This window comes from Tachypleus tridentatus, chromosome 1, assembly GCF_004210375.1.
Source record: "Tachypleus tridentatus isolate NWPU-2018 chromosome 1, ASM421037v1, whole genome shotgun sequence".
Lineage (NCBI taxonomy): Eukaryota > Metazoa > Arthropoda > Merostomata > Xiphosura > Limulidae > Tachypleus > Tachypleus tridentatus.
The window spans coordinates 108,034,867-108,052,048 of record NC_134825.1 but is presented as its reverse complement, the minus strand read 5'-3'; the positions used below and the strand labels follow the sequence as shown (position 1 = coordinate 108,052,048).

The window sequence follows — 17,182 nt, the reverse complement described above, 5'->3', positions numbered from 1 at the left end:
TTTATTTTTAAACTATGGGAGTTTACATATCTAAATCTGGAGTGGTGTTAAGTACTTTACAAACATGTTTAGGGTTTAGCATCTTGATGGCAGATCCAGGATTTAGGTAAAACTGAGACAAGTCTTCTTGAAGATTGGTTTATTACACAAACATACAAAATTATAAACCAGACAACTTTTACTAAAAAAATTAAGTTTACTGGAAGCAACCTTAAACATCATAGAGAAATTAGTTAGATGCTAAAAGTAAGTTTAACCTGTGTCAGTTTAGACCTGTCCTGGGATATGAAAGGTCTCACTGAGGTATTTCATATTAGATACACAAATAACCTACACCTACCTGAATGAGTAATAATCAAATGACAGGTTCAACAATCCTTTAGAAAAAACATACACAAACTATGTCCATTTCTCTCAGGTATTTCTTATAAGCTTGTATAGTAATGGATTGACTTCACCTGTCAATTCATAATTACAAGACTGCTTATCTGATACAGTACAAACATATATATATATACAGAAGTTAGGAAAGTGTAACATACACCTTTTTTATTATTATCAAACATGAGTGACAGCCATAACTTTTGTTCATTTAGTGAGATCCTCCATATCAGTAAGAGACATTCATGTTGTTATGGACACGCAACTTTGTTGCAAAAACAGGCGATTCAGGAATGGTCAGTGTTTTGTCGCTAGGTTTAACAATGACTGGCTTGAAGTGCTTCACCGGCTGAGCTTTGTGGACTGCTTCACTACGCAGCTGGGCTACACGTGCGTTTTCCTCTTTCTCCTCTTGTTCTTTCCTTCTCTGTAGTTCAGCAGCCAGTTCTTCCTCTCTCTCTTGTTTCCACATCTTAAACCTCTCTCTCTCAGTAGCTCTTTGTTCAGTGTGTAAGTTTAAGTCTTCAAACTCTAGAAGTGATAAATAATGAGACTCATCATTTTACAATACTAGCACCTGGTAACTAACCCTAGATGTTTAGAAATGCTCGCTTTGTTAGAAACTTGTGCATATTGCAAGAGACTTCACTACATGTTAAGACGTTATGTAACCCACAACTTAACTAGATAATTACAAAGTTTCCAGGAAGTTGATCTGTCCCAAGGAAGAATGTATCAAAAACCTGTGTTAAATTAAGCACATTTCTTAACTTCCATATCACGTTGTGTACACTGACACATTACACTTTATAACTGGTGCTAACAGCACATCTGTTTAATTACCATGTCAAAGCATCAGTGTTTTATAGTAATAAATTTATTTGACATACACAGATCAATTACATACAGTGAATCAAGTTTCAATTACATTTTATAAAAAACAAAACTTTAACTTAACATGAGCAGAACAAGAATAAATGACCATTGGTCATTCAACATTTTATTTTCATTCGACGTGGGTGTTTAAAAGATCTATTATGGGTACTTATTATACAGAAACAGTTTCCAATGTAATCATTTATTTTATAAAAGAAAACTAGTAATTCTCATAAACATAATCAAGGTTCACCTGTTAATGACTTGTGAACTTTAACTGGAACAAATGGTTCTTTATAAAGAACAGCTGCAGGCCTAGCTTTAAAAACAGTGGCTTCTCTTTGACTTTGCTCTTCTTGCTAGAATCCAATAAAAAAAAGGGATTTGTATCAACATTCAGATATAATCAGCTGCAGAATACAAGGAACATTTGCTAAAAGTTACTAATCTATTAGAAAAGTATAAATAACCAATAATCCCACACAATCTAGTTCTTATATATTAACATGCACAGTCTTCCAGAAGCAAGTTAAAAACCAGGATGTATAAATTATGTAATCAAACTTCTCACAACTACTGTCACTACCACCATGTGGTTCCAAATCTGGCATTATTAAATGTGTTAACTGTCAGTGACATAGTAAATGGTTTTGACTGATGTAGAAACTTGTGGGTAAAACATGTATTCACCAAACATCATGTAGAACCCCTGCTTTATGTTATTCAAGTTTCTTTACCTCTCTTTGTAATTTTGTCACCAGGTTATTACCACGATAATCTGTTGATAGTTGAAATGGCTCAGGTTTAGTGACAGCTTTCTTTGGAAAAGATGGAAGTCCTGATGGGGCAGGAGATGGTAATGGCTGGGCTTTAAAGTTCCTCATCTGGATAACAGTTTTAAAATATTAATACACCATGTTCTACACACACTGGCTTTTCTAAACAACTTTTACTTAGAGTAAATTACAACCCTTACTGTACAAGAAAAACACCCAAACACTTAATTTTACAAAATGAAACTGTTATGAAAACGAGAAACCTTCTTTTCTTTCTCCAATTCTTCTTTGATCCGTTCTTCTTTCTGGGCCCATCTTTCCTTGTCTTTGTCGTAGAAGCTGAAAGGTTCACTCTGGGTGACCTTCTTCTGTAGCTTTGGTCGGAAAGGGATACCCGAATGTGGCACTGGGTTAGCCTTGATTACAGACATGGACAGGTTTTCCTCCTATAGCAAGAAAGAGATATGTGGTTAGCTGAAATGTTTGTGGCAAAGCAACTGAACATCTGATAAGAGACGAGACAGCCAGTCGGCAGCACCACATCGCTCATCTTAAGTGCATGACAGTCAAAGTTTGATAAATCCATGCCCCAACCAGCTCGATTAATTCTAGAGTAGAAAACCACTTCACACTTCTGTTTTACTTGCATGTTAAAATCCACAAACAAGTTTGAAAGTATATTTCATATTAAGTTGAAATATTTTTTATTTGTTCATTAATAGTATCTTTTCAGGTACTGATTTAATTGTGAAATATAATTTAAACATATTTTAGCAATGTCAAGTCCATGGACTACGTACGGTATCTCAAGTCCATGGACTACGTACGGTATCTTATTACTCAGGTTGTACATACAGCATTTATGTAGAATAGAATAGACACCTGTCCAGTCAGTCGGTAGTTTTTGACAACCAATTGATACAAACCTCTTCTGTCAAGTGCTCATCTTTCTTCCACAGAAGAACTCTTTCTTTCAAAGCAAATGCCGGAGACTTAGGATTGGTTAAGGGAAGTTGTTCCTTTTCTTTCAGTCCCTGTAGTGTTGAAATTTACATGCTTGTTATAACTAAGGTATCTAGTTTTACATATACTGTAGTCTAGAACACTTGAAAGCACACAAACAAGTGCACACTTGTTATAAAGAACTATGTGTGTCTAACATTGAAAAGTAAACTAACAATAGGTGAAACAAAATTCAAATTTCAAACAGATTAATATTAATAGATAAAGTGATAAACAGAAACTGGTGGAAGAAAAACTCTTGTGTGTTAGGTTTATTTAATTAATTATCAGAATTGCCAAGAAATTAAATCAACCACATTAATCACTGATAATTCTACAAACCGGACCTTAGAAGTAAAATTTAATAAGTACGAAGGGTGAATTTCCTTCCTAAGAATGTAAGACTAATGTACAGAAACCCACCCTAGGTCCTTCCAGTATCTTCTTTGGTGGGGGTTGGGCACGAAACACATATTTTGGTTCCTCATTGATTGATTGATTTCTTTCTCTCAAGTGATAGCGTACTTCTGTTTTTAACTGGAAACCCTCGGGTATGGTAACCTGTTTTGTCTCCACTTTACTTATACCAGTTACCGGTTGGGTGAAGATCTTGTGGTTGACTGGCCGAGCTTTAAATTTGTATCTAAAACAGTAATCAGAAAGCTATAATCGATAGAGTGGAATGTTCCTTTAAATCCATAAAACAAGTGCAAAAAACTTTAGAATACTTAGAAAGAAATGTATTACTTTTTGTTTAACAAGCAAAGCACCATACATAGTTAAACAATCATTTTTACTTCATTACACCGTTCTAACTACTACATACATACTGTAAATGTTAACTCACTTCTTCATTTCTTCTACTTCCAATTCTTCCTTCTGAGCATGGCTGATTGCTGTCACAGGACGATGGCGTGCAGTAGAACAGAACTTAGGAGTGTGTGGTATAGTAGGGACCAGCTGTTTGGCTGGAACATCTGGTGAAAGAATAAATAAGTACGTCCAACCCAAACATCTCAACAGTGTAAGACTTAATGGTAATGAAACAAACAACATTTGCAATTGTAGCACAAGCTCTCTCTTCATATTTCTAGATATAACACTCAATGAAGGGTTATTTATGGACAATTATTAGAATTTTACCCCAAAAATTCAAAACCAACTTACTGGAAACGTTCATAAAACGTTTTTCACAATGACGAGAAATCCACTTGAAGTAGAAACGTATCTCAAGATGGTTGGTATAGGTATTAAGACTAACTAAAATAAAGTATAGAAGGCCAAAATGTTCTGTATCTTAAATTTTTTATTGCCCATACCAGCCGTCTTAAGAATACAAAAAATAGTTTTGTTTCATATCTACTGTGTGATTATTGAACTCCAACAATAACACTTTAAAATGAAAATAATTTAAGATCTTATACGGGAATAACCAATAAAACATTGCAAAATACACTGATACTGATAAAACCAAAACTCGGACATTCTTAAAACAGAAAAATAAAATCTTTATCTTCAAATTGTTTAGTGTTAAATAATGTTTACTGGTTATATTTGTATTGTAACTAAATACATAACCCTATGTTTTAAAATAATTTTCTACTTTTACCTTCATCAAGTTAGTTTGCACGACAGGAAAACCATCAATATTTAAAATAAATTCTTTTATGTTTAACACAGAAACATGGTAAACTTTTCACCTGCCAACAAACTTGTATGATAGAGAAATGACTTGTGTCACAAAGTTCAAAAAAACACTTTACATACAAGATTCTATAACACTATGTAACAAAATTCTTACTTGTTCCTGGGCAGAAAGTGTCATTTCCCAATTGATTTTGTCTAAAGTAAATGGAAAAGACCTATTTTTCTCTTCAACCTTTGCTTTTGTGACCTGGGTAATGAAATTTTCAAATTTACCCATTTTCCAGAACATTCCAGGTAGATTCAGTGCTGAGAAGCTGATAGAGAATTTTCAAGAACTTTCCATCATACACACACACACACACACAGGGGCTCTCCACTCACCACTTCAGTTTATATCTAGCTGCCTAAGTAAACATATAGACCTATCTGATTTTATCAGAAATGGCATCAAGAAGCTACAAGCATTTTCCAAACACATTCTGCTATGTGTAGATTCAATGCTGAGTAGCTGACAGGGAATTTTCTAGAATGTTGTAGAACTTGCAAGTCAGAGGAAGCAACACAGACATTTTTCAAGCTTCTTCACTCATCAAGATGGGCTCTGCTTCTTTCACAATGTATCTGCTCTGTGCAAGGCAATTGGAATTGCTTGTAATCTGAACAAGTTGTGCCTCTTCATTGATAGCCCATCCAGAAGCCTCCAAGCTGTGCTGCTCCATAAGTGGAATAAGTATCCGTCTCTTTCCCTGGCTCATTTGGTGCACCTCAAAGAGGAATACAACAGCATCAAGACCTTGAAGTATGATGAGTATGGCTGGAAGGTTAATGGTGGTATTCCTGATTGGTCTCCAAGGAGGCTTTACCAAGTTTCCCTGTTATCTTTGCCTTTGGTACAGCAGGGACACTGCAGCACACTACAACAGGAAGCACTGGCCACAATGGACCAAGTTCTCTGTGGGGAGGCATAATGTAAAGTGTGAGCCACTAGTGGACCTCTAGAAGGTGTTACAACCATTACACATAAAACTGGGTCTTATGAAACAATTTGTCACAGCTCTTGATGAGGAGTATGCACCCTTCAAGTACCTTCGAGACTTCTTCCCAAAGCTGGTGTCTTCTTTGGACCACAAATAAAGAAGATCCTGGAGTGCACAGAATTCCCCACAAAGATCAGTAGGAAGGAAAAAAAAAGCTTGGGGCAACTTTGTCGCAGTGGTTCGGGGCTTCTGGTGCAATCACAAGGTCGAAAATTATGTTGAACTGGTTGAGGCTCTGGTGAAGAACTACAGCAAAATGGGCTGCAGGATGTCCCTGATGCTCATCTTGATAAATTCAAAGAGAACATGAGAGCATATTGAGAGGAGCAAGGAAAGCTCTTCCACCAAGATACGTTAGACTTTGAACGCCGCTACCAAGGAGCGTATAACGAAAACACGATGGGAGACTATACTAGGGGGCTGATACGTGAAAGTGATTTACCTTAGAGTCGCAAATTTTGAAATAATACTCACTTCTAAACATTTTTGGATAACTTTAGTATAAATACATGTAAATCTTGATTCATATGTTGTTTTATTCACACCTTATGTAAATGAAAATGTGCAAATTTGCCCGTTTTTACATAGAAAATAAGTTAATTTCTAAATTTCATTATCCAGGTCACAAAATCAAAGTTTAAAAGGGAATAATGACCATTTTCTGTACTTTTACACCATAAGTAATTAAGAAATAACACATACTATCTAGGAACAAAATTTGTGTTACATAGTGTAATTGAAGCCTAAACATTTTTCAAAATTTGGAGCATGTTTCCTATCATATATGTAAAAACGGCTGGTATGGGTAGAAAATGCTCTATGCTGAGCCCTATTTACATACCTTTTTCTCTATAAGAGGGTTTTCTCGTCATCACAGATTGTTTCCTGTCAGATTACCCACCCTATAATTAAAGCCAACTTTCTTCCCTTGTGCAGAATTTTTTAAAAATACATCACACTTTGGTTTACTTACGATTAAAGGTTACCTTGGTTTTCCTCACAAGAGCTCACTCTGCCAATAAGATATGCTTAAGATTACACCCACATGTAAAAACTCATTGTTCATTTCATACAGGCCTTTAACATGACAAAATAAAATCATAATTTTTTTTGCCCTGTCCAATAACCGATTACATATAAAACCCAAGTAAAACACTAAGCGCACACCGGATTTTGGCTTCGTTCCTGAACGAGAGTAGTGAAATCTCTGAGGCGTTGTCGAGTGAAACGCCTTTATCTGTTCAGCTAAACTGTGATATTCTTGTGGCACAGCATCACGACCTCTCTTTCTGTTTTCTACAAACTTGAAAGGAACTGGTTTTGTTACTCTCTCTCTGTGCTTCTCCTGTAAAGCAAAGACAAGAATCAAATATAGAAACCTAACAACACCTAAGTGTACAAATGATTTATTACCTACATTTTTGTTTAAAACTATCAACATAATGGGATCATCTACAGTTATCAATTGGCTTTGGAAAGATGTGTTTAAACTGAATAATTGGACGTACTTGATGTTGGTTTGGTGAGCTGCGCCTGAGACTTGAAATAAAATCCTTTTCTTTCTTTAGTGATGTATTAGTGGTAGAATGACTTTTAATCCGTTCATCAGTAACAAATTTGAAAGGTTCAACTACTGTACAACGTGGTTGGGGTTTGGATGTGTTGTGATCAACAGGTTTTGGGCCCTGAAGAGCCTTCCTCTGGAACTTTTTTATATTTCTTTCGATTAGCTGCCAAACGTCTTCTTATTTCTCCAATCTTTAACAACTCCACATCTTCAGTGGTTACTGTATTTTTTGATTTATCTTGCAGCTTGTCTAGAGCCTGCCTGAGAATACAGAAATGGTTACACGTGTAAAAAAAATTAATTTTATAAATTCAGAATACAGTAAAAATTTCAAAACATAATATGGTAATAAGTTAAAACTTTTTTTTGTAACAAAGTAGAACCAAACAAGACTTACTTCAAACAGTTGGGCATAGATGGAGCTACTAAATTTGAAACCTTAGTTATATCTGATGATCCAGCATCAAAGGACCTTCCCCGTGTTCTAGTAGTGGGCGTTAACACAGAAGAGTTAGCTGACCCTGTTCTAGCCGACAACGATCTCTTCACCCTCACAGCAATGTTATCTTCGAGAGGAGATGATGGCTGACACTTCACATCTCTCTTTGGTGTCTCTGATCTTCTTGTTTTTTTCTTAGCTGGTTTAATACTACTATCACTCTCTGATGCTTCAGAATTTTGCAGTCGAGCTGGTGTCCATCGAAGAGTGTAGCCATGCTCTAAGCCATTTTTCTGGTCATTCAGAGAGTGGGATCTCAGGTTTCTGTCTTCGCTTAAGCACTCATTGTTTATTCTGATGGAAACAAACACAATAATTACTAGATAAAGTGATTATTATCTAGTGTGTGCCAAACTTTGGGCAATTTGATTAAACACCTGAGATTCGAAAATAAAACTGATTTTGTTTTGGAATCTTCCACAAAGCAACATGAGGGCTACCTGCATTTTGCAGTGGTGTAATGGGAATTTGAACCCATAAACTGCCATTTAAGCATCCTAACCCCCAGAACATGATGAAACACTGCTAGCACAGAAGCTACCAAGATATTTAAATTTCTAATTGAAATAAAAGATGCTTTTAAAATTAGAAAGTGTCTTAGTTTTCTAAGGTGTTATGTATCTTTAAAAACAAGACATGAACATGCCATGAATATATATTACGAACATGTAACGAAGTTGTCTGATATCAAAATTAGTAAAAACAAATACACATATACAATATCATTTTTCAGTTATTCTATACAAATATTAGCTGCTCAATTATAAAATATAACAAAGACACATGCTACAAAAAAAATCAAATGCACTCCAGAGTTACAAGCAAAGAACATAAAACAAAATATGAATTTCAGTACCTGGATGTTTATTTCTCATAAAAACTTACCAGTTCCTTCACAAATACCAGGTTTGAAGTACAGATGTAGAGAAATTAATTTACATAACTCTTCAAATACATTTAACACTTTCTACATGTCAAAACTTACTGTTCATGTGGTTTCTTTTCCTGCAAGTTGCTCGACATGGACAACATACCAGGAGGTGCTTCGTGATTCACATCTGCACAAAGAGAAAAATAGTTAGCTAACAAATATCAGAATGTTCTGTATTTCCCGAGAAAGTTAATATTTATAAAATACATTTACAGAAACAAAAACATCTTGTTAAAAATGTCCCTAAAAACGAAAATCTCAGTATGGTTAACACCCACTCTCCAGTATCAACCAATATTGTTCAACACAACCACAAACCAACAGTGGTGAGCAGAAAACAACAGGTTTCATAAATGACAATCCATTAACTGCTTCATTAATGTCAGAACTGTCAATTCTCAGCTGGAACAAAACTTGATCTTATAATTAGCTGTTGGTATTAATACATTATTTCAACACTACAAATATGTAATAAAGAAAAAAATTAGTATAGTCCAATTTAGCCAATAGTGTCCTGAAGACATTACTGAACTGCAGAAAGTTCAACTTTTCTCTTCTACAAATTCAAAACAATTTTCCCAATTTTTGTAACCTTTGAAAACCACATACCTTTAAAACATTTTTGGTTATTTATTTGATGTATCAGATTAAAACCATAAAAGAAACTTACCTCAAGGCCAAATGTACAATAATTTATAGTAATGAGATAATTCTAAAATTCACTTGTGCATATACAATTAAAGGTGGTTTGGTCAACACAACAATTTTAATTTGATTAAAAAACTCATTATGTACAATACACACCATTCTCTTCAATTAGTTTATCATTACCTCCAGTGCTTGTACTTTCTTCTATCACCATCTCATTATCACAGGTCTCTACTGGATGGCCTTGATCATTGGTTGTGTTAGGAGAGCTTTCTGGAGTTAGAAATTCCTGTTTCTCTTGTTCACATACTAGTGTATCACTAGGCAATTCTGGTTGTTCATCACCATCTAACTTGTCTACTGGTGAGATACAATTATTAATGTGTGAAGTCCAGCTTACATTCAACAGACCTCCTTATGTTAAGTCCAAATGTATTTTTCAGCTAAGGTTTATGTAGACAAAAACTTTAAAGAATACATAGTTCAGTCTCTTTTAGAACAATAATTTACCCAATATAACAATTTTTAAATATTTGTTATAACAAAATACTTCAGTGGATTTATAAAGTGCTTTTATAATTTGAAGATAAATATTTCACAATTTTCATATAATAATCAGAGCTGGACATTTCATTGAAATGTTTGAACTTAAGATTATATGAAATGTTATAAAAATAAGTTTTAATTAAAGTTCCAATTATAACGATTGTAATGCAACAAATCAACTGAAATAATGGTTTCTTGTTATCACTATTGTTTATATTATGCTAATAAAATTCTTATTATTTTTGTTGTTAAATACAAAGCTATACAACTGACTAATTTTGAACTGCAAGCTAGAGGGAAGGCAATTGTTTGACAGCACCCACCACCAGGGTTTTGTTAGTGCATGCAAGGTCTGATCCACACCATTGATACATCACCACACATACCACTAACTGCCTAGCTCTGCTGATAACTGATTACCCAAAATCTGAATAAAATAATGAAACATACCTGTTTCAGCTACACTCTCCATTTCAGGATTAACCTCTAAAGAACAGAATTATTTATTAATATAAATACTATGAATCAGTTTAGTATCACATAATAATTTAACATGTTTCACTGAGTCACTGGAACAAGTCCTGCACAATTTATTTACAAATGTTTTTTTTTCTTTCTAGTACCTGAAAATAAATGGTAGTACAATAAAACACAAACCTGTCCACCTGTTTGTTGACCTGAAGATGACCTCAGAAGGTCAAAACATTGTTCTCTATTTTAATAACAGTTTTAGTACCTGTACCAGCCGTCTTTAGACACAAAATATAAATGTATGTATTTTATCAACAACTGTAACACACAAAGCATCCAAAAACATGACAAATAAAATTATGGGTTCCTTTAAAATATTACAATTTTAACAGGTGCTTCCATGGGCCAGGCATCCAAGATTTTGCAGAACAATTTTTACCAAAACCTGATTGGACAAATAAACAGGCAATTACTGCACCCTGTGGGAAAATCTGATCCACAAATGACCATAAGACCAATATCTGCATTCAGTAAGTGTTATTCACAAAGCAACATTAACACAGGAGAATAAACCTGTTTATAGGTGAAACATTTGTATGAGATGTGTCTTTGATATTAGTGTGAATCCAACGGTGAGAAACAGCTGCAGAATAAGGTACAAAGAAAGAAAAAGGAAAGACTGACTACACTATTTCCACATTGTACAATACTTTATCAGGATTGTACAGTTATTAAATTTTGGCTAACAAGACAAGAAAATCTGCTGGTACTGTTTACTCAAGAGAAATCTTGGCCATCTGGTTTCCCTGGCAAATCTACAATCAAGTAGTGTTCACGTTAGTTGTTGCGAGTCAAGCACGTGCGGGCTAGGCTGTCTAATGGTAATGCACTGTGACTGGTGGAAAACTGTCATAAAACAGTTACAGCTTTTGACCTGTTTGAAAGTTAACATTAGTGTTTCCATTGAATGCAAGAGAAATGGACAGGTTACCAGTCAGTAACTGGCCCAGTGTGCTTAAATGGTTGACAAAATCAACGTTACTCCAAATAAACTTGTTTAAAGACAACTATTAATTCCATTTCTTTTGTATTTTATACAAATAACAATACTGCCACAGTCTAAATTCTGATAGTCTGTCCTGTGGAAGTACTGTTAAAATTAAACAATTGTTTCAAAGTATGTTCTAAACAACTAACAGTATTTTCCAGTACTTAGTTTACAGTTTTTCATTTTGTATTAATCATCAAATATTACTGTTTCAGGATCTGGTTAATAGTTTAAGATTTTACAACAGTATTACAACTGAGTTAGGTAACAACTTTACATATCGACTGTTGCTTCTTCTAAAACATCTCTCTTTCAGATTAACTGTACTTTGCCACAGATCATATTTACTCTGTCAGGTGTATCTTGTGATACCAGACAATTATAAATACTTCCTTCCCTGTATGACATATTACCACTTTGGAACTGTAATTGTCAAATATAATAAAGTTAATTTTGTAATAAATGCAACTTCCTCCACAAAATTACCAAAAACATTTTAACACAGTCAGAAAAACAGTAAAAGGTAAATTTTCCAGCACTTAAGCTGAAACCTTAGAAACTCTGAGATGACCCTCCATATCACAGCTATTACTGAAGCACACATACATAAAATTCAATAACTTGAATTAATGTACAAGTAAACCTACTTGTCACCTATTACTTTCACATTAGATTTTTTTAACCCAACATAATTTGTACAAGCAGTGTATATACATGATGGATTAATACATTTGGCATAACACAAAATACCAAAAGACACAACATAGAGAAAAATTCTAAATAAAATTTTTGTTTTATATTTTTAGTCTAGCTTTATCTAAAATGTGAAATGTTTACATCCAATGACAGTAATCAGTCTTATTTCGTCTATCACCCTCTGGACATACAGGTTCACAATACCTTTTCCAAAACCCTTGGGGCCAATTGTGTTTCGGACTTTTTCAGACTTTAACACAATTGTATCACCCCAGTAGGGTCCAGGGCAGCACCCCATAATCATTTTCACAGTGAAATTGAACACAAAGTCACAAAATAAAGAGCAAGAAAAATATATCAGTGAACACACGTGACCAGTAGGAGCGCTGACACAATTGATGCACCTGTCAGACTGCTGGGCTGTGCCACCACATTACACCTGAGTGATGTGGGTCGAGCGGGTGTGGAGTCGGGTCAGCTGTCATACTGACGCTTTACACTACATGAAAAAAAACTTCGGTTTGCAGAGCTTTTCGAATTTCGGATACGGGACTATGGACCTGTACTACATTATGATTATTCCAGTTCTTCTCACAATAATCGAGTCATTTCCCAATATTTTAGTTTTTCTGTAATATGAAATATATGTCTACCACATGAAACTATCATGTGTTAGTTTTTCATCTGACAGTTCATTTAAAATTAAACCATCTACTGAACTCTTGTATATCTAATTAACACTTGCAACATTATTTCTCCCTATACAAAACATATAACTACTTTTTCTTAATATGTTTAATTCACTATTACCTTGGACTTGTTAACTGCACTACAATTAACTTTTTAATTTAATAATCGAGTTACATTTCATAACAAACTTTTCAATAATCATACATATAGTGTGATTACTGAAATTAATGTTATCCACACATCTCCGTTTTACAAAAAGTATTGTCAGGATTTGCATATCGTTCTCTCTAATTACATTGCTATAGGTGTTCCCATATAGATCAATAACTGGACAATTTTTAAATTTATGTATAATGATTAACAGTTTGTTGATGGTATGTTTGAGGAGCTAATACATTGTTTCTGCTGAAAGTGATTGAAACGGATAATCACGCATATCATGAGGGAAATTTTGACACAAATTCATGCTCAACTGTCCTGTCAGTAATTATTAGCATTTTATTTGATACTTATCTGAACTATTCCGTGCTGCCCTGGGTTTTAGTTTGCCAGGATCTACAATAGTTGTAACAATAATTTTTATTATAATACTCTGATGAAACTGGAAAAAAAACACATTATGGTGCTACTTAACTTAATTTTTAGTGACTAGACAGAAGACGAGACAATGTTACTACTACTATTCCTACAGCCATAGAATTTCTACTTCTAATTCTGCCCATTCCCGTATTTTTATTTTCTAAAACTTAAAACAAAAACCTCACTAATATATTTTAATAAAGTTATTTTACTCCGTAATTTTTGTTTCATTTTATGTACAACCAACAGACGGTTTTGAGTCTAGTATTATTATTAGTAGTAGTACTATTGCAGCGAGCTGACTAAGTAAGCCTTACCAAAAAATGTCAAAGGCTCATCTTCTTGGTATTCTTCAGGAGAATTAAAATCCAAAAACTTTGGACACCGAAATTCATATCTAGTATCTTCCATTTATAACACAAATAAAATACGAGCAAACAATTACAATTGTTCGCCCTTTACTTAATCACTAACAATCCAAAATAAATCGTTCTCTGCTGCCCGTTACACTTTCAAATGAAAGTGGTTTAGTGAAATCCGCCAATCATAATTTTAGAAAAGGCACGTTCACTAGATGGCAGTAATTGAATAAATATCATTAATCTATTTACAAAATGATTGATCTATTAATGTATTTCGAAAAGATACCAGTTTTATCTTTATCTAAAATTTCACATATTTGGCACCTTATAAAAATACGGTTTGTAATTAATACTTTGTTTAATTTGAAATTGATAACTTTGGTAAGTTATCATAAAAAGATGCGGAAAAGACTGAGTTAAACAGCTTTAATCTCAGGATAATTTATTGGAAATTGTATAAGCCTAAATTCTGTTCATTTGTAACTAATGTATTAATATTTTCATACTTCCTAATTATGAGAAGTATGTTTAAAATCTCGTTTAGACTCTAGCAGACGATCCATTGTATCTCGTGATGACATGAAACCCATTTGAAGTAAGAATGTATCTCAAGACGACTGGTCTGGGTATCCGAACTCTTGTTAAAATAGAGAACAAGGTTTCGACCTTCAGGTTAACCTGAAGGTGGCTTTAGCAGTTCGAAACGTTGATCTCTACATTATTTTAATAAAAGTTAGTCCATTGTATGGCTTTGATCCTAAAACCAAATAAAAAATGAGCTGTATTTCCTAAAATATATTTTTATAGCTGCTATAAAACACACTTTCAGGTAAGCGTTTCAGTAAATAATTGTATACCCACCCGACTCTATGTCAGAAAGTTTCGTTTTCATAATGTGCTGTGCTCGTAAGTGAATCAAACATAAGAAAATAAAAAGATTTGTACATTTGTGGGATGCTTAACTATGGATCAACATAGCGCGTTTCGGAGATATTCTTAAATATGTTACAAAACATAAATTCAAAACAAAATATAATTAGGGTGAAAATTAATATTTTGAATTTGAAAATGTATAAATAGAAAATTATTTTTCATATTGATAATAATCAATTTACTTTAAAAGTCTGAAGGTTGTTGTTGTTGTTTTTAATCAAGCACAAAGCTACACAATGCGCTATCTGTGCCTACCACGGGTATCGAAACCCGGTTTTTAGCGTTGTATGTCTGCAGACGTACCGTTGAGCCACTGGGGGGCAGTATGGAGGCAAAACAAGGTGAAAATACAATGAAGCTCACTAACAAGCCATGTTAGTCCCTTTACTTATATTAAAAAACGGTTTGGTTTTGGAATTTCGCACAAAGCTACTCAAGGGCTATCTGTGCTAGCCGTCCATAATTTAGTAGTGTAAGACTAGAGGGAAGGCAACTAGTCATCACCACCCACCGCCAGCTCTTGAGCTACTATTTTACCAACGAATAGTGGGATTGACAGTCACATTATACACCCCCACGGCTGGGAGGGAGAGCATGTTTAGCACGACGCGGGCGCGAACCCGTGACCCTCGGATTACGAGTCGCACACCTTACGCGCTTGGCCATGCCGGGCCAATATTTAAAAAAAGAACAAAAAAAAAACAACAAAAAAAACGGACAACTAAATTAAATTCAGAAGTAAAGTGGCCAAAAAAATTTTCAGTTCTTCTGCAGCTGTACCTTGCTTTATCTTACCGTTGTGTTAATAAAACGGTGAATATTATTAAAATGCTTTTAATTTTTATAAAAAGATTAAACCATAACTCAAAAGCGTAACTAAAAATATAGGATTTGTTTGTTTGATTTGAATTTTGCGCAAAACTACTCGAGGGCTATCTGTATTTGTCAGTGTAAGACTAGAGGGAAGACAGCTAGTCATCACCACCCACCGCTAACTCTTGGGCTACTCTTTTACCAACGAATACTTGGATTGACCGTTACATTATAACGCCCCCATGGATGAAAGGGCGAGCGTGTTTGATGCGACCGGGATCCGAATACGCGACTCTCGGATTACTAGTCGAACGCCTTAACACGCTTGGCCATGCCGGGCCCAAAAATAAAGGAACAGTAGAAAATGAGATTAAATACCAATATTTTTAAGAAGTATTTTTATAATGTAAGAATAAAATATATATGAAAACAATACAAAATACCTTATTCCATCATCTGTCCCTCAGTAACAGAGTGGTATGCCTGTAGACTTATACTGCTAGAAACTGAGTTTCGATACCTGTGTAGGGCAAAGCACGGATAGACAGACCTTGTTTTAGCTTTGTATTAGATTGTCCAGAAATAAATGTCAGAATTCTCACGATGAGATTTACAAGCTGAATATTGAGTAACTTATTGTTGGTTTTAATCCAGCGTTTGTCGCTTACAAGGTGTCTTAATTGTGTGCTGTTTCAACTCTACTCAGAGTAAGTTTTGCAACCCCAAGGCAACAGGGTCAAGGAGGACTTTCGTCTGATTTTCTTTTACGACTTCAAACTTGAACGAAAAGCTACCGAAACTACACGGAACGTCACCAGGTATACGGCAATGGATCTGTTACTAAACGTACAGTTCAGCGATGGTTCCAAAGGTTTCGACATGGAGATGAATGTCTTGAAGACCATGAATGTCGTAGAAGAAAGCCATCCTTAGATGAAAACACATTAAGAGAAGCAGTTAAAACAGACCCTTGCACAACAGTGCGTGAGCTTGCAGAATAAAAGCTAGGCACAAGAATATCAAGCATTGGCAACCATTTGAGTGCGATTGAAAAGACGAAAAAGTTGTATAAGTGGATTTTGCATGAGCTAACTGAAGATCAACAAAATCGGCGTAAGGAGATCTGTCAAGGATGACGTTCCAAAAATTGAATTAATTTGTAATCGAGGTTATACCTCATCCACTTCATTTTCCAGACCTTTCCCCCTGTATATTTTCATTTTTTCAAGCATTTTGACAACTTTTTGAACAATAAACGCAAAACCAGACAGCTGCAGAAGAAACTTTCAGGGAGTTCATTGACCATATGAACTCTGATTTCTACAGCAGGAGCATAAACAGCATCGTTACATGTTGACAAAAGTGTGTTGAAGCAAATGGTGCTTACTTTGATCAAAGCATGTTTTACAACACTAGTTTATACTATTCCAAACTTCGCAGTTCAAAAAGGACATTTATTTCTGGACAACCTATTACTTAATAACAAACAACAATTCATCACTTAAGGTTTGCAGCCTGATTTCTATTGAAGGAATGTTTCAAGAAACTTTATACAAAAACCGATATTATTGATTGGTGTAAATTAAAACTGTTTGTTAACAGTTTAAGTGAAAACAAGTTTAATTGACTTTGTTATTCTGATGTTATTTTATTAAACTAATTTTAGTGCGACACCAGGTG

General features: G+C 34.5%; 2 protein-coding genes across 2 annotated transcripts; both read right to left on the bottom strand.

Moving 5' to 3' along the window:
- Window positions 1-127: 127 nt before the first annotated feature.
- Window positions 128-7,391, bottom strand: LOC143257547 (targeting protein for Xklp2 homolog). The gene is made up of 9 exons (XM_076516371.1): window positions 7,228-7,391; window positions 6,887-7,064; window positions 3,883-4,012; window positions 3,459-3,678; window positions 2,960-3,067; window positions 2,297-2,479; window positions 1,995-2,141; window positions 1,511-1,616; window positions 128-912 (listed from the first exon to the last, which is right to left on the bottom strand). The coding sequence occupies exons 3-9, from the start codon at window positions 3,888-3,890 to the stop codon at window positions 611-613; spliced, it is 1,074 nt and encodes a 357-aa protein (XP_076372486.1). The 5' UTR covers window positions 3,891-4,012; window positions 6,887-7,064; window positions 7,228-7,391; the 3' UTR covers window positions 128-610.
- LOC143257550 (uncharacterized) lies at window positions 7,388-13,930 on the bottom strand. The gene is made up of 5 exons (XM_076516387.1): window positions 13,712-13,930; window positions 9,548-9,721; window positions 8,771-8,843; window positions 7,684-8,079; window positions 7,388-7,547 (listed from the first exon to the last, which is right to left on the bottom strand). Exons 1-5 carry the CDS (start codon window positions 13,803-13,805, stop codon window positions 7,388-7,390), a joined length of 897 nt encoding a protein of 298 aa, XP_076372502.1. The 5' UTR covers window positions 13,806-13,930.
- Between the last annotated feature and the right edge of the window lie 3,252 nt (window positions 13,931-17,182).